The 17,116-nt window shown below is 39.6% G+C and overlaps 1 protein-coding gene across 2 annotated transcripts in view; it reads left to right on the top strand.

Moving 5' to 3' along the window:
* The window catches only part of LOC132400647 (peptidyl-prolyl cis-trans isomerase FKBP1B), a 34,501-nt gene extending 17,758 nt beyond the window's left edge, over window positions 1-16,743 (top strand). Inside the window, exons 3-5 of one of the 2 annotated variants that reach the window (XM_059981827.1) lie at window positions 7,175-7,287; window positions 9,952-10,110; window positions 16,152-16,743. In XM_059981827.1, the coding sequence (XP_059837810.1) occupies window positions 7,175-7,287; window positions 9,952-10,080 (242 nt within the window). In that variant the 3' untranslated portion in view covers window positions 10,081-10,110; window positions 16,152-16,743. Of the gene's footprint in view, window positions 1-7,174; window positions 7,288-9,951; window positions 10,111-11,241; window positions 11,511-16,151 lie in introns of those variants that run through there. The other variant, XM_059981828.1, reaches the window with a different exon arrangement.
* The last annotated feature ends 373 nt before the right edge of the window (window positions 16,744-17,116 follow it).

Genomic DNA, 17,116 nt, shown 5'->3' on the forward strand with positions numbered 1-17,116 from the left:
CAAACTGGATCTCTTTCTGTCATGAACAGAGAAAACTGAGAAATGGCCGAAGTTATAACTCATCTCCCTCTAAATGAAGTTAATATTATCTGATTATCTGTTATTTGTGAAGTGGGGTGCCGTGCGCAATCATAATTGATTGAAATCAGACGTGGAAGCACGGAGAAACATCAGGAAATTCCAGGAAGACCTTCGTTGCTGCTGTGAGGTCCGGGACTCTGCTGGGAAGAACAGGCCCCCAGTTCTTGAGGTCATGTTGCCGATGGCCGTTGGCAGGGCCGTCTTAATACGCTCGGCAGAGGATGGTGCTCGGAGAAGCTGTGCCGGAGGGGATGGTCGGCTCGGAGGTTCGACGGACTCAGGTCACTTTCGGTGTGTGCTGCGTCTGCGAGGCTGAGTCGGGCGGCGCCATGGAAGTCCATAGCGGGGGTATTCCCTTCTGCTGCCGGCGTGGAATGGCAAGTCTGTCGGGACCCTGGGGACTTGTGGAAACTGTGTGGTGATTTCTTTTGAACTTACAGTCCTTTAACATTTTGGACTATTTTTACTGTGCCCATGGTCTGTTTTTTTTTTATCAATTATGCTATTGTTTACACTGTTGTAACTATATGTTGTAATTATGTGGTTTTGTGCAGGTCTTGTAGCTTTAGTTTTTGGTCTTGTTTGGTGGATTTGGAGCTCCTTACCGGGGAACATGCTAGACGGTAGCGCGATATTAATACGCAGCAGCCTCTCCAGACTCTGGATTAGGGATTGCCAAACAGCCATCGGCAACATGACCCCAAGGACTGGGGGCCTGTTCTTCCCAGCAGACTTCTGGTGGAGTCTGTTTTGTCATATGCTTTTGTGATATTTTTCTGGAGGAACGTTGTCTCATTTTTTAACTGCATTGCATTTGTGGTTTCTAAATGACAATAAACTGAATCTGAATAATAACTCATCTCCCTCTAGCTTAGGCCACGAACATATCAATCACCTCTGATGAGTTATTAACTTCAAACTTTCTGCGTAATTACTCAGAGCTGACCTGCAAGTGCATGTAACCAGAGCTGTATAACTTATCTCCTTCTACCTTAGGCCACAAACTTATCAATCACCCCTGTTGTGGACATTTTCTGGAGGTCCAAGTTCCGTATGCTCCACGACCGCTGGACTAAGTGTGTAAATGTAGGAGGGGACTATGTTGAAAAATAAATGTGTTAGGTTTTCCAAAATTGACTCATTCTACCTTGGGCCATGAACTTATCAATCACCTGTCGTATGCACATACTGAGGGATAAAGTCAGGATGACATAGCAGTGAAATGATTTGTTTGTGTCAACTCAAACATGAGCTTTTCTATTGATGTTAGAAGATTCTGTTGTAGTTAAAATGTTTTATTTTGTATCATAGTTATGGAGAGATACAAAAGGGAGATGGGCTCTGAACCATAGCGACCATTCTGAAATGTATCAAACGCCAGACTATTTTCCCCATAATACCACACTCTTCCCCAATCTCAAAATAGTGGGATTCACATACATTTTACAATTTACAATGGAACATTTTTTGGGATGCGGGAAGACCAGAGCACCTGGTAGAAGCTAGTGTGGTCACAAGGACAACTTGCAGACTGCACTGGCGGTCAGGATTGAGCCTAGTTCACTATCTGTGAGGAGGCAGCTCTGCGAACTGCAACAATGTACCAATAAATATCTACCATTTCCCTAAATAGTTAAGGTTAATTAAGTCTTGCACATTAAATTTTTTCATATAATGAAGGTAATGAGTAGTTTTTTAAATAAAAGTTGATGTGCCATTGACCAAATGCAGTGCAAAACAAAACTTGCGTAGTATTTATATTAACTAAAAATACCAGGAACTTCTCTCGGGATCGAATCTGTGTTCCTACCAATGTCCAGCTGCGCAAAAGTGTGAACATTGATACTTACTTTGTAAGTTCTATTTCTTCACCCCTCAATCAGAGAAGGCTAACCATTCCACAGAGCTGCTTTAAATTATTATTATTATTATTATTATCCAACTATTTAATTCTGGCTAAGTTCACAGAAACAGATTTTCCAGATATCACACAGTGCACATGGATTTGTATTGCAGATGATAGAAATGTAAAGCAATTTAATTAAAGCGGTATTGGTTTGTAAGTATATTTTGACAGACAAGTTTGAGGTAGAAATGTACAACTCCAAGTGAATATTGTTTTCTCATGAGCTTATAAGAACGTGCTTATAAAGAAATGAGCTTATTTTAATAACATTGGCTCTGTGCAGGAAAAGAATATAAAATCAATCAAGTTAAAGTGTAAAGGTATACTTTATTTCATGTTTACCCATCAGGCACACTAGAGAAGAGCTAAACTAGGGAAAATCATAAATGCATTGTCTTTCAAGATATTAGCTTAGCTTGGTGGATGCTGTTTGACTCTCCAGTATGGGATATAATTCCTCCCTCTGGGCACTCAAAGTCCCTCAGTTCTTTTTGTGTTATGTTTGCTTTTATTAAACTTCTCTGATATCCTTGTAGTGAAGACTAAAACTTTTCAAGCAATCATGATTTGAATTTTCAAGATTCAACTTTTTTTTGGTTAGTTGTTTTCAGTTGCCTATTTATTTTCATTTGTTCGTCGGTTAACTGCCCTAATGGGCTGAAAACGTAGAAGCTTCAGAAGTCTTCTAACCAGGTAAGCACCTGATTAGGAATTGAAGTTTCTGTGTTTTTTCTCCATTACTAGATGCATTAAAATAAAATAAGTAATTTATTTCTAATTTACATTTTATTGCATCATCACTTGATTAAACAGTGAGTGGCATATTTGCAAATTACAAAATTGATAGTATAAATGAGTTCACTGTCCTACAGAAATGAAAATGATTTGGAACAGGACATTGCTAAGTCTCCTAGGCAAATTCATGGGTGGATGGATAGAAATAAGCAGATCTCCACAGATTGGTCTCCAGTTGCACACAAACCTGGAGAATGAAATGCTTCTGTGTTTGATTTGGTACACCTTAAAGGTGTGTTTATGTAGTAATTTGGGGAGTTTATATAATGGAGTTTTGGTCAGGTTCCTCTGAGGAGTTATTTAGTTTGATGTTTCTTAGGTTATACGAAAGCTGGATTATCTGGGTGTACTCACAATTTTTTTTTTTTGCTTCTGGGAATCGCAAAAGCCAAATTTGAAAGATGTCACAGTTGTCAGTCCTTGTTACATTTGCCATGTCTTGCAGTGCCTTTTTTTAAAAATGTAACACATGAAAACATGAGAATATAGCACATGGATGCATGAAAACTCAATTCTTTACCTTATGTATAACCTCAATATTTTTACTATATTTTTTCCTTTTTTAAAAATTTTTTTTTTATTTTTATTGAACACAAACAGAAACACTAACCATGTGCTAACAAAACCAGGGAATCACATATACGCAGCAATAAATATATAACTATTAACTTTAAATATACAAATAAACAAGAAAATCCACTCTAAATACTGTTGGACAGAAGGAAGTCTATCTAAAAGGAGTCACAAAACAGAAACATTTACAGAGATAACCCGAAACATTAACAAGCCTCCGATCTCTGTCTAAGTATTTGCAAATGTGAATTGTTTCCTCTTAAAGGTTGCACTCAATCTATAATTGATAATATCCCATAAAAGACAAAGTCACATATTTGGGGATAACTATTGTTAAAAATGAATACTTAAGGTGTGTGGACAATTTTCAACCTCTTTTTTTGGTTTTGTCTATAAGATTAAACCAGTGACTTCAAAGGGACTTACCTTCAAAAGGCCCTGTTTTGCTTTGTAAAGCAGAAGGTCTTTCCAGGATTATATATATAGCTCTCCCCTTATATGTCAATTAAAAAAAAAATTTGTAAATTGATAAACACCATGTTGTTTAACTTTTTATGGAAAAACAAAGTTCATTATATCAAAAAAATCTGCTGTCATGAATAGTTATGACAAAGGGGGGTCTACATTTTCTTGATTTTGACAGTCTTAATAATACTTTTACTATATTAATATTATGTAAAGGAACTCCAGTATGGGATTTTATGTGAAAGAAATTCTATAATAATTTGGTTTATGTATGTCCTGCTATCTCTGGGTATTGATAACCCTTGATAAAGGATTTTTAGGGGAATTTTTGTCCTAATGACAAGGCAAAAAACCCATGGTGCATTGTTATTCATTTGTTAATTTTACTTTTTCACTTTTCTTGACAATCATCAGTAAGTATTTGTTTATGGCACTTTGTCATATCATTAAATATAAGGAGAAAAAGTACCAGTGTTTTAGGATACCTCTTCTTTCAGAACAATTGCCATCCACATTTGCTGCATACACCAAGGGGAAACAAAAGATTACCTACACTTGAATATGAGAACTCGGCAAGTTGGACAGCATCTATGAAGGCAAAAGGGCAGTCGGTGTTTGCAGACATGACCTTGCATCAGAAATGAGAGGGTTAAGGAAGGCAGCTGGAATATAAAAAGAGGGAAGGGTAAGAGCGTTTAATAGGTGGAGGGATGATGGGTGGGAGGGAAGAATGTTCAGATGGTAGGTGGAACGACATGACAGGTGGATGATGTGAAGATGTGCGAGTGGGGTAGGGGAAAGGGAAGTTTAATCAAGGGAAAAGAAATCCAGGTAGATGAACGCTGAGAACCGCATGGGGGGTGGGGTTATGGGTTGGTTATGAGGAGGGGTGAATAAGTTTTGGTAGTAGGGGAGGAGGGGTGGTAGTGGGAGTTGGAATAGAGAAGTGAACAGACAGAGAGAAAACCTCAGCATCAGGTTTGTTTTCACCAGCATGTGTCATGACATTTGTTAACTTAGCAGCAACAGTTTAATGCAATACATGGTAAAATAGAAAGAAAAAAAGTAAATTATAGTAAGTATATGTATGTATATTGAATAGATTAAAATAGAGCAAAAACAGAAATAATATATTTTTTTTAAAAGAGAGGTAGTGTTCATGGATTCATTATCCATTTAGGAATTGGATGGCAGAGGGGAAGAAGCTGTTCCTGAATCGCTGAGTGTGTGCCTTCCTGATGGGGGAAAAAGTCCTTAAATAATTAAAAGTGAATAGATATATGCAATATTTGCAAGGTGGAAGTGATCAATTCAACCTGGCCCTCACCCAACCACGTTCACCTGTTTCCAACACAAATGCCAAACAAATTGATGCTCACCATCCAAATAAGCTCCTTATTCCTAGACAGAAGGCAAGCAGTAAAGACAAATGAGTGTCAGACAGCACGCCTGAGGGTTCCAGCATATGAATGAAGATTCTGATTGTGAGCCTGAATAATGCTTGGTTAGCCCGGAATCAAATCAATGTCAAAAGTTGTGTCTGTTGTCATATGCACAGGGACGTGTAAGCACAGTGGAAACGGAAAAACTTACAGCACATTAAATACACAGCATCCAGAGGGGGGAAAAAAACTAAACATCAATTATTCAAAAGTTATACAACAAAGGTGAAGATCACCACTATCTGGGCCATACCATATTATCGTAGCTAGTTTCCAGTAGGAGTACAGAAATCTGAAGCTGCATCAAGAATAACTGCATCCCTTCAACCGTTCAGTTCTTGCACAAACCTGCATAATCACTGTTTCAGTACAGCAAAATTATGATGGCTTTGCCTATATTTACTCTAATTCTCTAATTGTGTTCCTTCCTGTATAATTTATCGTAATGACTGCCAGTACAAGAGTTGAGGTCTTCATTAACTCGCCACAATATTAGTTTTTCAGTGGCAGCTAATGCACACTGTCAGACAACCACAGGCAAAACTATGACCTAGATATTGTAGCCAGCTCTGCACAAATCAGTAAGCTTTCGTGATGTTTTCAAAAAATATAATTCTGAAGAAACGTGTTGATATCATGCAAGTATATGAATTGTACATGATCTTGCTGTACCTTAAGTAAAGAATTGTTTAGCCACAGAAGAGAGAATTCAGTGATTAATAAAAGCAACTTGCTAGAGCGTTACAGTAATTGGGAATTATCATTTCTCATGTTCAGTGTCTTCCTGATGTTTCAATGTCTAGTAATTAATGCATACATAGAACTAAAAAGTGTTTTCACTTTGGATAAAATGGGGGTGGGGGGGATTATATCTAATGAAATAAACTGCAACAAATTTTCAAGTTATTAGCATTGATCATGAATGAGATTTTAGATATTTTTGACTCATGCCATGATGTCAAGGTCACTGTGAACAAAAGTTTAAATTTGACCAGAACTCTGAAACTTTTCTGTAAAAGAAAAATCAATTCAAACATGAAAGTCACAGTTAGACCTGTCCAAACTAGCAGACTCCCAGCCTCTATTTTTCAACAAGCTTGTCATCTTGTCCCATTCAGCTAACTTAGTGTACCATAGCATGTGGGCCTGCCTTTCCTACACATTTTCACAAGTGAAAGACCAACCTTGAGTACCAATGAATGACATGAGGTTTCAACTTGCCCTGTACATGTGATGTATATCCTTCCTTCTGAGTAAACTCTCATCTGACTTCATGGAAGAATATAGGATGATATTAAACTACATTTATTGGGGGGGCGGGTGTGCAAGGAAGTCTTTAAATCCTGGCAGAACCTAAGTTATGCAAATTTATGAAATGAAATAGCCTTACACAGTACTATAAACCTCAGTATATTAGCCTTTTGTGTAAACCATGCTGATAAAGAAATGTCACTTTTCCAGTATTTTGTCAATAGCTATGATACAGTATTTTCTGATTTTTTTTAGAATAAAATTTAATATTGCTGGCATTTGTTGCTATGCAGCAGCAGTAGACTACAATACATAATAACAATCAATTACAGTAAGAAGTGTGTGTGTGTATATTTAAAACAAGCAGTGCAAAAAGAGAGGGAAAAAAAGTATTGAGGGTTCATGGCAGAGAGATGGCAGAGAGGAAGAAGCTATTCCTGAGTTATTGAGTGTGTGCCTTCAGGCTTCCTGATGATAGCAATGAGAAGAGGGCATATGGGGTGATGGGGGCCCTTAATGATAGATGCCGCCTTTTGGAGGCATTGCTCCTTGAAGATGTCCTGGATGCTGTGGAGTAAATTTTTTACCATTTACTTTCAGGATATTAGGCATTAACCTTTTTGTAAGAACCTTTTTAAGAAGGGTTATGTGGTATTTACAGGAATGCTCCAGAATGGCAAGAAGTTTGACTCTTCTCGAGACAGAAACAAGCCTTTCAAGTTCAAAATTGGCAAACAGGAAGTGATTAAAGGCTGGGAAGAAGGCATGGCACAGGTATTTTTGGATGATCATAATTTCAGAATTATCTTGCTATAAAGGCTGTACAGTAAATATTTTATGGATATTTGGAGTCTTAGAGATCGTATTAAATACTCGATGTGTCTCATTTATTCATTAAATATTCATTTAAATATACATTTAAAGATGCATATTTCATTTTAAAGTTGCATCAACACCAAATGTATTTTGGTTTAACTATGTGGGCTGAAAAATCACTAATCAAAGAGCTGAGCTTTGAGGCCAGTACAGTTTAGAAGAAATCCAACTTATAGACAAATAGACAGTAGGTGCAGGAGTAGGCCATTCGGCCCTTCTAGCCAGCACCGCCATTCACTGTGATCATGGCTGATCATACACAATCAGTACCCCGTTCCTGCCCTCTCCCCATATCCCTTAACCCCGCTATGTATAAGAGTTCTATCTAACTCTCTCTTGAATGCATCCAGAGACTTGGCCTCCACTGCCTTCTGGGGCAGAGCATTCCACATATCCACCACTCTCTGGATGAAAAAGTTTTTCCGCATCTCTGTTCTAAATGGCCTACCCATTATTCTTAAACTGTGGCCTCTAGTTCTGGAATCACCTATCAGCGGGAACATGCTTCCTGCCTCCAGCTTGTCCAATCCCTTAATAATCTGATATGTTTCAATCAGATCCCCTCTCATCCTTCTAAATTCCGGTATATACAAGCACAGTCGCTCCGATCTTTCAACATATGGCAGTCCCGCCATTCTGGGAATTAACCTTGTGAACCTACGCTGCACTCTCTCAATAGCAAGAATGTTCTTCCTCAAATTTGGAGACCAAAACTGCACACAATACTCCAGGTGGGGTCTCACCAGGGCCCTGTACAGCTGCAGAAGGACCTCTTTACTCCTATACTCAATTCCTCTTGTTATAAAGGCCAGCATGCCATTAGCTTTCTTCACTGCCTGCTGTACCTGCATGCTTGCTTTCATTGACTGATGTATAAGAACACTTAGATCTCGTTGTACTTTCCCTTTTCCTAATTTGAGTCCATTTAGATAGTAATCTGCCTTCCTGTTCTTGCCACCGAAGTGGATAACCTCACATTTATCTACATTAAACTGTATCTGCCATACATTTGCCCACTCACCCAACCTATCCAAGTCACCCTGCATTCTCATAACATCCTCCTGACATTTCACACTGCCACCCAGCTTTGTGTCATCAGCAAATTTACTAATGTTGCTTTTAATCCCTTCATCTAAATTATTAATGTATTTTGTAAACAGCTGCGGTCCCAGCACCGAACCTTGCGGTACCCCACTGGTCACAGCCTGCCATTCTTTGTTTCCTGTCAATTTTCAATCCATGTCAGTACTCTGCCCCCAATACCATGTGCCCTATTTTGCCCACTAATCTCCTATGTGGGACTTTATCAAAGGCTTTCTGAAAGTCCAGGTACACTACATCCACTGGCTCTCCCTTGTCCATTTTCATAGTTATATCTTCAAAAAACTCCAGAAGATTAGTCAAGCATGACTTTCCCTTCATAAATCCATGCTGACTCGGACTGATCCTTCTACTGCTATCCAAATGTGTCATAATTTCCTCTTTTATAATTGACTCCAGCATCATTCCCACCACTGATGTCAGGCTAACCGGTCTATAATTCCCTGTTTTCTCTCTCCCTCCTTTCTTGAAAAGTGGGACAATATTAGCCACCCTCCAATCAGCAGGAACTGTTCTTGAATCTATAGAACATTGGGAAATGATTACCAATGCGTCCATGATTTCTAGAGCCACATCTTTAAGTATCCTGGGATGCAGACCATCAGGTCCCAGGGACTTATCAGCCTTCAGACTCAACAGTCTATCCAACACCACTTCTTGCCTAATATAAATTTCCTTCAGTTCATCCTTTACCCTAGTTCCTTTGGCCACTATTACATCTGGGAGATTGTTTGTGTCTTCCCTAGTGAAGACAGATCCAAAGTACCTGTTCAACTCATCTGCCATTTCCTTGTTCCCCATAATAAATTCACCCGTTTCTGTCTTCAATGGCCCAATTTTGGTCTTAACTATTTTTTTGCTATTCACATACCTAAAGAAGATTTTACTATCCTCCTTTATATTCTTGGCTAGTTTACCTTCATACCTCATTTTTTCTTGGCGTATTGCCTTTTTTGTTATCTTCCATTGCTCTTTAAAAGCTTCCCAGTCCTCCGCTTTCCCGCTCATCTTTGCTATGTTATAATTCTTCTCTTTTATTTTTATACTGCCCTTTACTTCCCTCCTCAGCCTCCTCAGCCCCTTACTCCCTTAGGATCTTTCTTCCTCTTTGGAATGAACCGATCCTGCACCTTCTGCATTATTCCCAGAAATACCTGTCATTGTTGTTCCACTGTCTTCCCTGCTAGGGTATTGTTCCATTGAACTTTGGCCAGCTCCTCCCTCATTGCTCCATAGTTCCCTTTGTTCAACGGTAATACTGATTTAGTCTCGATTTAAGAAAACTTGATTTAGCTGAAGGCATGATGAAATGGAAGAGAGAGTTTGCCAATGACAAAATAAGAGCATCAGATAAGAACAAACAGCAACATTTTTCTACTATGGAAGTTGCATATTTTACCACATAGGAATAGGGTGTAAGCTGAGGAATTCCACTAATAATCAAAATTGTTCCAATAACAGATGAGCTTGGGGCAAAGGGCAAAACTGACCTGTACCCCTGACATGGCATATGGTGAAACAGGACATCCTGGAGTCATCCCAGGCAATGCCACACTTATCTTTGATGTAGAACTGCTGAAGTTGGAGTGACAAAGTCCTTAATTGATATTTAATTGCAAGGTATGTAATGGTATTAGATTTTTTTCATGTAAAATTGGTTGTTGAGTTTGATCTAAAATTTTTAAAGAGCTTCCTTATTGCATGTCCAAGTCACTTTAAAATATGCCTGGCCCTTTGCCTGACAAAGAATTGTCCCCATTCAGCTAGCCCTACTTTTCTGCCTAGCTACTGCTTAAGTGATACTGTTTTACCTGTCTCAACCACTTGCTCTGCCAACGTACACCATATACTCACCACCCTCTCCATGAAGAAGTTGCCCTCAGTTCAGCTTTGAATCTTTTCCTCTCGCCATAAATTTATGCTCCCTCATTCTGGACTCTTGTACCCAGAGGAAAAGGCTGTTACCATCCATCCTGTCTATGCATCTCACAATTTTAACCCCTTTTGAAAGGTCGCCCTTCATTGTCCTATACTCCAAGGAATAAAGACTTTGCCTGGCCAACCTCTCCCTATAACTTGACTTACTGGCCCTGGAATCAACCTTGTAAATCTTCTCTACTCTTCTAAGTGCACTGCTGCAGTCCACTCTAATTACAAAAATATATTTTTGGTACATTTGTAATGGTACATGTCAACTAGTTTGGTAATAGTACATTAAAGCAGATTTGTACTTGTGCTTTGGTTGACCAATATGAATAGTATTCTTCCATATTAGTTTCCTCATATATTCATCCATTTAACCATAATGAGCATATTTGTACATTTGGGCCTCAAAACTAAAGGGAAATTAAAATTCATCTGGTATTTTCTGGAAAGTGTATTCTTTCCTTGGTGTACTTTTGTGCGTCATTGCAAGATTAAGCTGATTATTATTCAGCTTTCCTGTACAATCAGGTGAGCATGGGCTTTATTAGAGAACAGTAAGCATAATATAGGAAAGCTTTTTAAAATTGCAAGTTTTGAAAAATGGATTCATTATCAATTGTACAGGCACAAGCCACAAGATATTGCCTGCTCCATCGTCCTACCTGATTGATCAATACCTTTCAAACGGTTAAAAATATGAAATTGATTTCTAATTAGAGAATTTGAGTAAACCATTGCTGTTGTGATGATGTAGAAGTTGTTTAACTAGATTAGTAAATGAATGATTTGAATTTAAATAGTAATTTTATTTTTCTCTTTTTGAAGGGATGACATGGGGATTCTGGGTTTCAGTACTGTGGAATAGATCTTCGGTGGCTCAAGAAGCCAGTTAGAAGAATTTTATGATATTGTTTAACCTACCTACATCCTCTTTGTTTTGCTCTCGATATTTGGAATTGTTAGTTTTGACGGCCAGTGTTGTTCATTTGTAGATCCTGTGTTTGACATTCTTCTTTCAATTTTTATTGATTTTTGGTCTGTTTAATTGCATGAACTATTTAATAAATTTTAATGATTCCAAATTACTTGACAAACTTGACTGGGGTCTAACCTAATTTTTGAATAGCAAAGACCTTAAAAACGGGCCTGCTAAGATTTTATGGAACTAAAGTAAATGGGCATTCATAAGAAACTACAGGACCTGTATTACCAGTTTTACTCTGCAGCAAGAACTTGTGTAAAACTTAATTGCTTGTTTAAATAAAAAAAAAGTGATGTTCACCTTTAAAAAATATAGTCCAGGTAATTGTATGTTTCTTTTTTTATTGGGGAATCATTATCGTTTATGTTTATGATCATAAATTTTGGCAAAACCCTTGGAGCTATAAGCTTAGAAATGAAACATGCCAACACATCTAGAACAAAACAAAAATATCATATTGCAATGAGATCTTACAAAATCAAAGATCTCACCTGGCGAGGAGATTACGCCAGGCACAATTGCAGAGGGTGAAGACATGACCGCTAAGCTGATTCAGTGTGCTACGTACATGATGTGGGAGGTCAGGGACACTGATGGTGCCCCCGGCTGCTACAGCTGTGGAAAGTGTGTCCAGGTTCAGCTTCTGAAGGAGCATGTTGTAGCACTGAAGAAAGAACTGGATGACCTCAGGTTTATCCACGAAAACTAGGGTTTTTTTCGGACAGGACCTACAGTGAGGTCATTATACCAAGGATACCGGAAGAGAGAAAGGCGGCAACGATGAGGAAGGAAAGGATGCTTGAAGTACAGGAGACCCCAGGGGATGTACCTCTCGTAAACAGGTTCACCTTCTTGGAAGCTGTCAGGACAGAAGATACTGCCAGCCTGAGAGGCGGACAGGTCTGCGAGCTGAAAATTGGTGCAGAAGCAGAGCCAAGGAGTCAGACATCAGGAAGAGCCGTGGTAGTAGGGGACTCCATAGTAAGAGGTACGGAAAGGGGTTTCTGCGGCAACAGGCGAGATTTAAGGATGGTGTGTTACCTCCCTGGTGCTAGGATCCAGGACATCACGGACCGATTGCAGGGAATCCTCAAGGGTGAAGGTGAACAGCCGGAAGTGGTAGTGCATGCCGGCACAAATAACATCAGGAAGAAGAGGAAGGACATTATGCAGCGGGACTTCAGAGAACTTGGAAGAAGGCTGAAAAGCAGGACTTCCAGGGTGGTTATCTCTGGCTTGCTTCCAGTTCCTCGGGCTGGAGAGGGCAGGAACAGGGAGATAATGGATCTGAATGTGTGGCTGAGGAACTGGTGCAGGAAGCAAGGATTTACATTCTTGGACCACTGGGATCTGCTTTGGGGTAGGGATGAATTGTACAAAAGGGACGGGTTGCACCTTAATAGGCGGGGCACCAGCATTCTGGCAGACAGGTTTGCCACTGCTACACGGATGTGTTTAAACTAAGTAGTGGGGGGGAGGGGATGAACTGGAAAGATAAGGATGGAGTTAAAGGGAAAGTGACAATAAGAAAAGTTTAAAAAGGACAACAGAATCAATGGAGTAGAAAGCTCAAGAAGAGATCATGCAGTATGGCCAAGTGAAATAGGAATTGATATGAAAGGAGAGGGGAGTACCGAATTAAAAGTATTATATATGAATGCACGAAGTATAAGGAATAAAGTGGATGAGCTTGAGGCTCAGTTGGAAATTGGCAAATACGATGTTGTGGGAATAACTGAGACATGGCTTCAAGCGGACAGGGCCTGCGAAATGAATATTCAAGGATTTACATCTTATCGAAAGGACAGACTGACTGGCAGAGGGGGTGGGGTGGCTCTGTTGGTGAGGAATGATATTCAGTCCCTTGCGAGGGGGAACATAGAATCTGGGGATGTAGAGTCGGTATGGATAGAACTGAGAAATTCTAAGGGTAGAAAGACCCTAATGGGAGTTATCTACAGGCCCCCAAACAGCAGTCTGGATGTAGGGTGTAAGTTGAATGAAGAGTTAAAATTGGCATGTCGCAAAGGTAATGATACAGATGTCATGGGGGATTTCAACATGCAGGTAGACTGGGAGAATCAGAATGGTACTGGACCCCAAGAAAGGGAGTTTGTGGAGTGTCTCCGAGATGGATTCTTAGAACAGCTTGTACTGGGGCCTACCAGGGAGAAGGCAATTCTAGATTTAGTGTTGTGCAATGAACCGGATTTGATCAGGGACCTTGAGGTAAAGGAACCATTTGGAGGTAGTGGCCATAATATGATATGTTTAACCTACAATTTGAGAAGAAGGGAAAATTGGATGTGTCGGTATCACAGTTGAACAAAGGGAACTATGGAGCTATGAGGGAGGAGCTGGCCAAAGTTCAATGGAACAATACCCTAGCAGGGAAGACAGTGGAACAACAATGACAGGTATTGCTGGGAATAATGCAGAAGGTGCAGGATCGGTTCATTCCAAAGAGGAAGAAAGATCCTAAGGGGAGTAAGGGGCAGCCGTGGCTGACGAGGGAAGTAAAGGGCAGTATAAAAATAAAAGAAAAGAAGTATAACATAGCAAAGATTAGTGGGAAACTGGAGGACTGGGAAGCTTTTAAAGAGCAACGGATAACAAAAAAGGCAATACGCCAAGAAAAAATGAGATACGAAAGTAAACTAGCCAAGAATATAAAGGAGGATAGTAAAAGCTTCTTTAGGTATGTGAATAGCAAAAAAATAGCTAAGACCAAAATTGGGCCATTGAAGACAGAAATGGGTGAATTTATTATGGGGAACAAGGAAGTGGCAGATGAGTTGAACAGGTACTTTAGATCTGTCTTCACTAAGGAAGACGCAGACAATCTCCCAGATGTAATAGTGGCCAAAGGAACGAGGGTAAAGGATGAACTGAAGGAAATTTATATTAGGCAAGAAACGGTGTTGGATAGACTGTTGAGTCTGAAGGCTGATAAGTCCCCGGGACCTGATGGTCTGCATCCCAGGGTACTTAAAGAGGTGGCTCTAGAAATTGTGGATGCATTGGTAATCATTTCCCAATGTTCTATAGATTCAGGAACAGTTCCTGCAGATTGGAGGGTGGCTAATGTTGTCCCACTTTTCAAGAAAGGAGGGAGAGAGAAAACAGGGAATTATAGACCGGTTAGCCTGACATCAGTGGTGGGAATGATGCTGGAGTCAATTATAAAAGAGGAAATTATGACACATTTGGATAGCAGTAGGAGGATCAGTCCAAGTCAGCATGGATTTATGAAGGGAAAATCATGCTTGACTAATCTTCTGGAGTTTTTTGAGGATGTAACTATGAAAATGGACAAGGGAGAGCCAGTAGATGTAGTGTACCTGGACTTCCAGAAAACTTTTGATAAAGTCTCACATAGGAGATTTTTGGGTAAAATTAGGGCACATGGTATTGGGGGCAGTGTACTGACATAGATTGAAAATTGGCTAGCTGACAGGAAACAAAGAGTAGTGATTAACGGGTCCCTTTCGGAATGGCAGGCTGTGACCAGTGGGGTACCGCAAGGTTCGGTGCTGGGACCGCAGCTGTTTACAATATACATTAATGATTTAGATGAAGGGATTAAAAGTAACATTAGTAAATTTGCTGATGACACAAAGCTGGGTGGCAGTGTGAAATGTCAGGAGGATGTTATGAGAATGCAGGGTGACTTGGATAGGTTGGGTGAGTGGGCAAATGTATGGCAGATGCAGTTTAATGTGGATAAATGTGAGGTTATCCACTTTGGTGGCAAGAACAGGAAGGCAGATTACTATCTAAATGGAGTCAAGTTAGGAAAAGGGGAAGTACAATGAGATCTAGGTGTTCTTGTACATCAGTCAATGAAAGCAAGCATGCAGGTCCAGCAGGCAGTGAAGAAAGCTCATGGCATGCTGGCTTTTATAACAAGAGGAATTGAGTATAGGAAGAAAGGGGTCCTTATGCAGCTGTACAGGGCCCTGGTGAGACCCCACCTGGAGTATTGTGTTCAGTTTTGGTCTCCAAATTTGAGGAAGAACATTCTTGCTATTGAGGGAGTGCAGCGTAAGTTCACAATGTTAATTCCCAGAATGGCGGGACTGCCATATGTTGAAAGATTGGAGCGACTGGGCTTGTATACACTGGAATTTAGAAGGATGAGAGGGGATCTGATTGAAACATATCAGATTATTAAGGGATTGGACACGCTGGAGGCAGGAAGCATGTTCCCACTGATGGGTGAGTCCAGAACTAGAGGCCACAGTTTAAGAATAAGGGGTAGGCCATTTAGAACAGAGATGTGGAAAAACTTTTTCACCCAGAGAGTGGTGGATATGTGGAATGCTCTGCCCCAGAAGGCAGTAGAGGCCAAGTCTCTGGATGCATTCAAGAGAGAGTTAGATAGAGCTCTAATAGATAGCAGGGTCAAGGGATATGGGGAGAGGGCAGGAACAGGGTACTGATTGTGTATGATCAGCCATGATCACAGTGAATGGCGGTGCTGGCTAGAAAGGCCGAATGGTCTACCCCTGCACTCACTGTCTATTGTCTATTTCTAAGGTTAAATAATCGTATGTGTTTATAAGAACTTGGCTATTTTAAATAAGAGGGCAGAACATTAATGTTTATAATAACAACAGAAATGCTGGACACAGTCTGCAAGAAAGGCATTTTATTTTTCTGCTTATATTTCAGATTTTCAGCAAATTGTGTTTTTTTTAAAATTTTCTTAATTGTGCTTTTGTTGAAATCAGTTTTGTCTGTTCTCATTTAGGCTGTTGAATGGAAAGCCAAGTGATAATGACATTTCATGCAATGCAGAATCTGAAAATGCAGAAAATGACTTGCATCAACACATGCTCTGATGTAATCTGCTTAAACATACTTCCAGACACCATAGCAATACCTAGCTTCAATCTTCCTGACCTAAGGAACTAGCACGGAAACAAAGACCACACCAAAATGAAGAGGAAAAGATTGCAAGAACTATAAATTTAATTTTTTTTAAACTAGAAACACTCAGCAGGCCAGGCAGCATCCATGAAGAGAGAAAGCAATTTACCATTTCAGATCAACATCTTTCCTCAGGACTGCAAAAGCTAGAGATAAAACAACTTGGAACTTGCAGTGAAAGGTGGGAAGGAGAACGAAAAATGATGGGATGCAAAATGCCATCACACTTTTAGTTATTTAGTTTCTTTTTCCCTTCACTGTGCCATGGATCTAGTTTGTGCTTTGCTGCTGAGAGTTTCCTGAAATTTAATTTTGAATTTGCAGCATCTACAATATTTTGCTTGTGTACTAATTTCAACCAGTTTGCAACAGACTTTGAAATATATAATAATAAAACTTCATTTTTAAATCATTATGCATTAATCATTTGGGATGGTACAGTGTAATCAAATGTGTCTTTTAAAAGTCGGGGGTGGGGTAGTTTCAATTACTGCTTTTGGATGTTAAGAAACAAAGCTTGAAGGGAATCCCAGTTAAGAATTTTCCTTTTTTTTTAAAAACCAATTTATCAACTACCTGAGGGCATAAAAATCAGACTTATTGCCACTAACATTAGTCATGAAATTTGTTTTGTGGCAGCAGTACTGAGCAGGCATAGCAAATTATTATAAAGTACAATAAATTAGTAGTGCAAAAGTAGAATAGCAAGGTCATGCTCATAAGTTTATGGACCATTCTGAAAACTGATGACGGGGGGGGGGGGGGAGAAGCTGTTCTTAGTGTTTA

The sequence above is a fragment of the Hypanus sabinus genome, chromosome 10, assembly GCF_030144855.1.
Source record: "Hypanus sabinus isolate sHypSab1 chromosome 10, sHypSab1.hap1, whole genome shotgun sequence".
In the NCBI taxonomy this organism is placed as follows: Eukaryota; Metazoa; Chordata; class Chondrichthyes; order Myliobatiformes; family Dasyatidae; genus Hypanus; species Hypanus sabinus.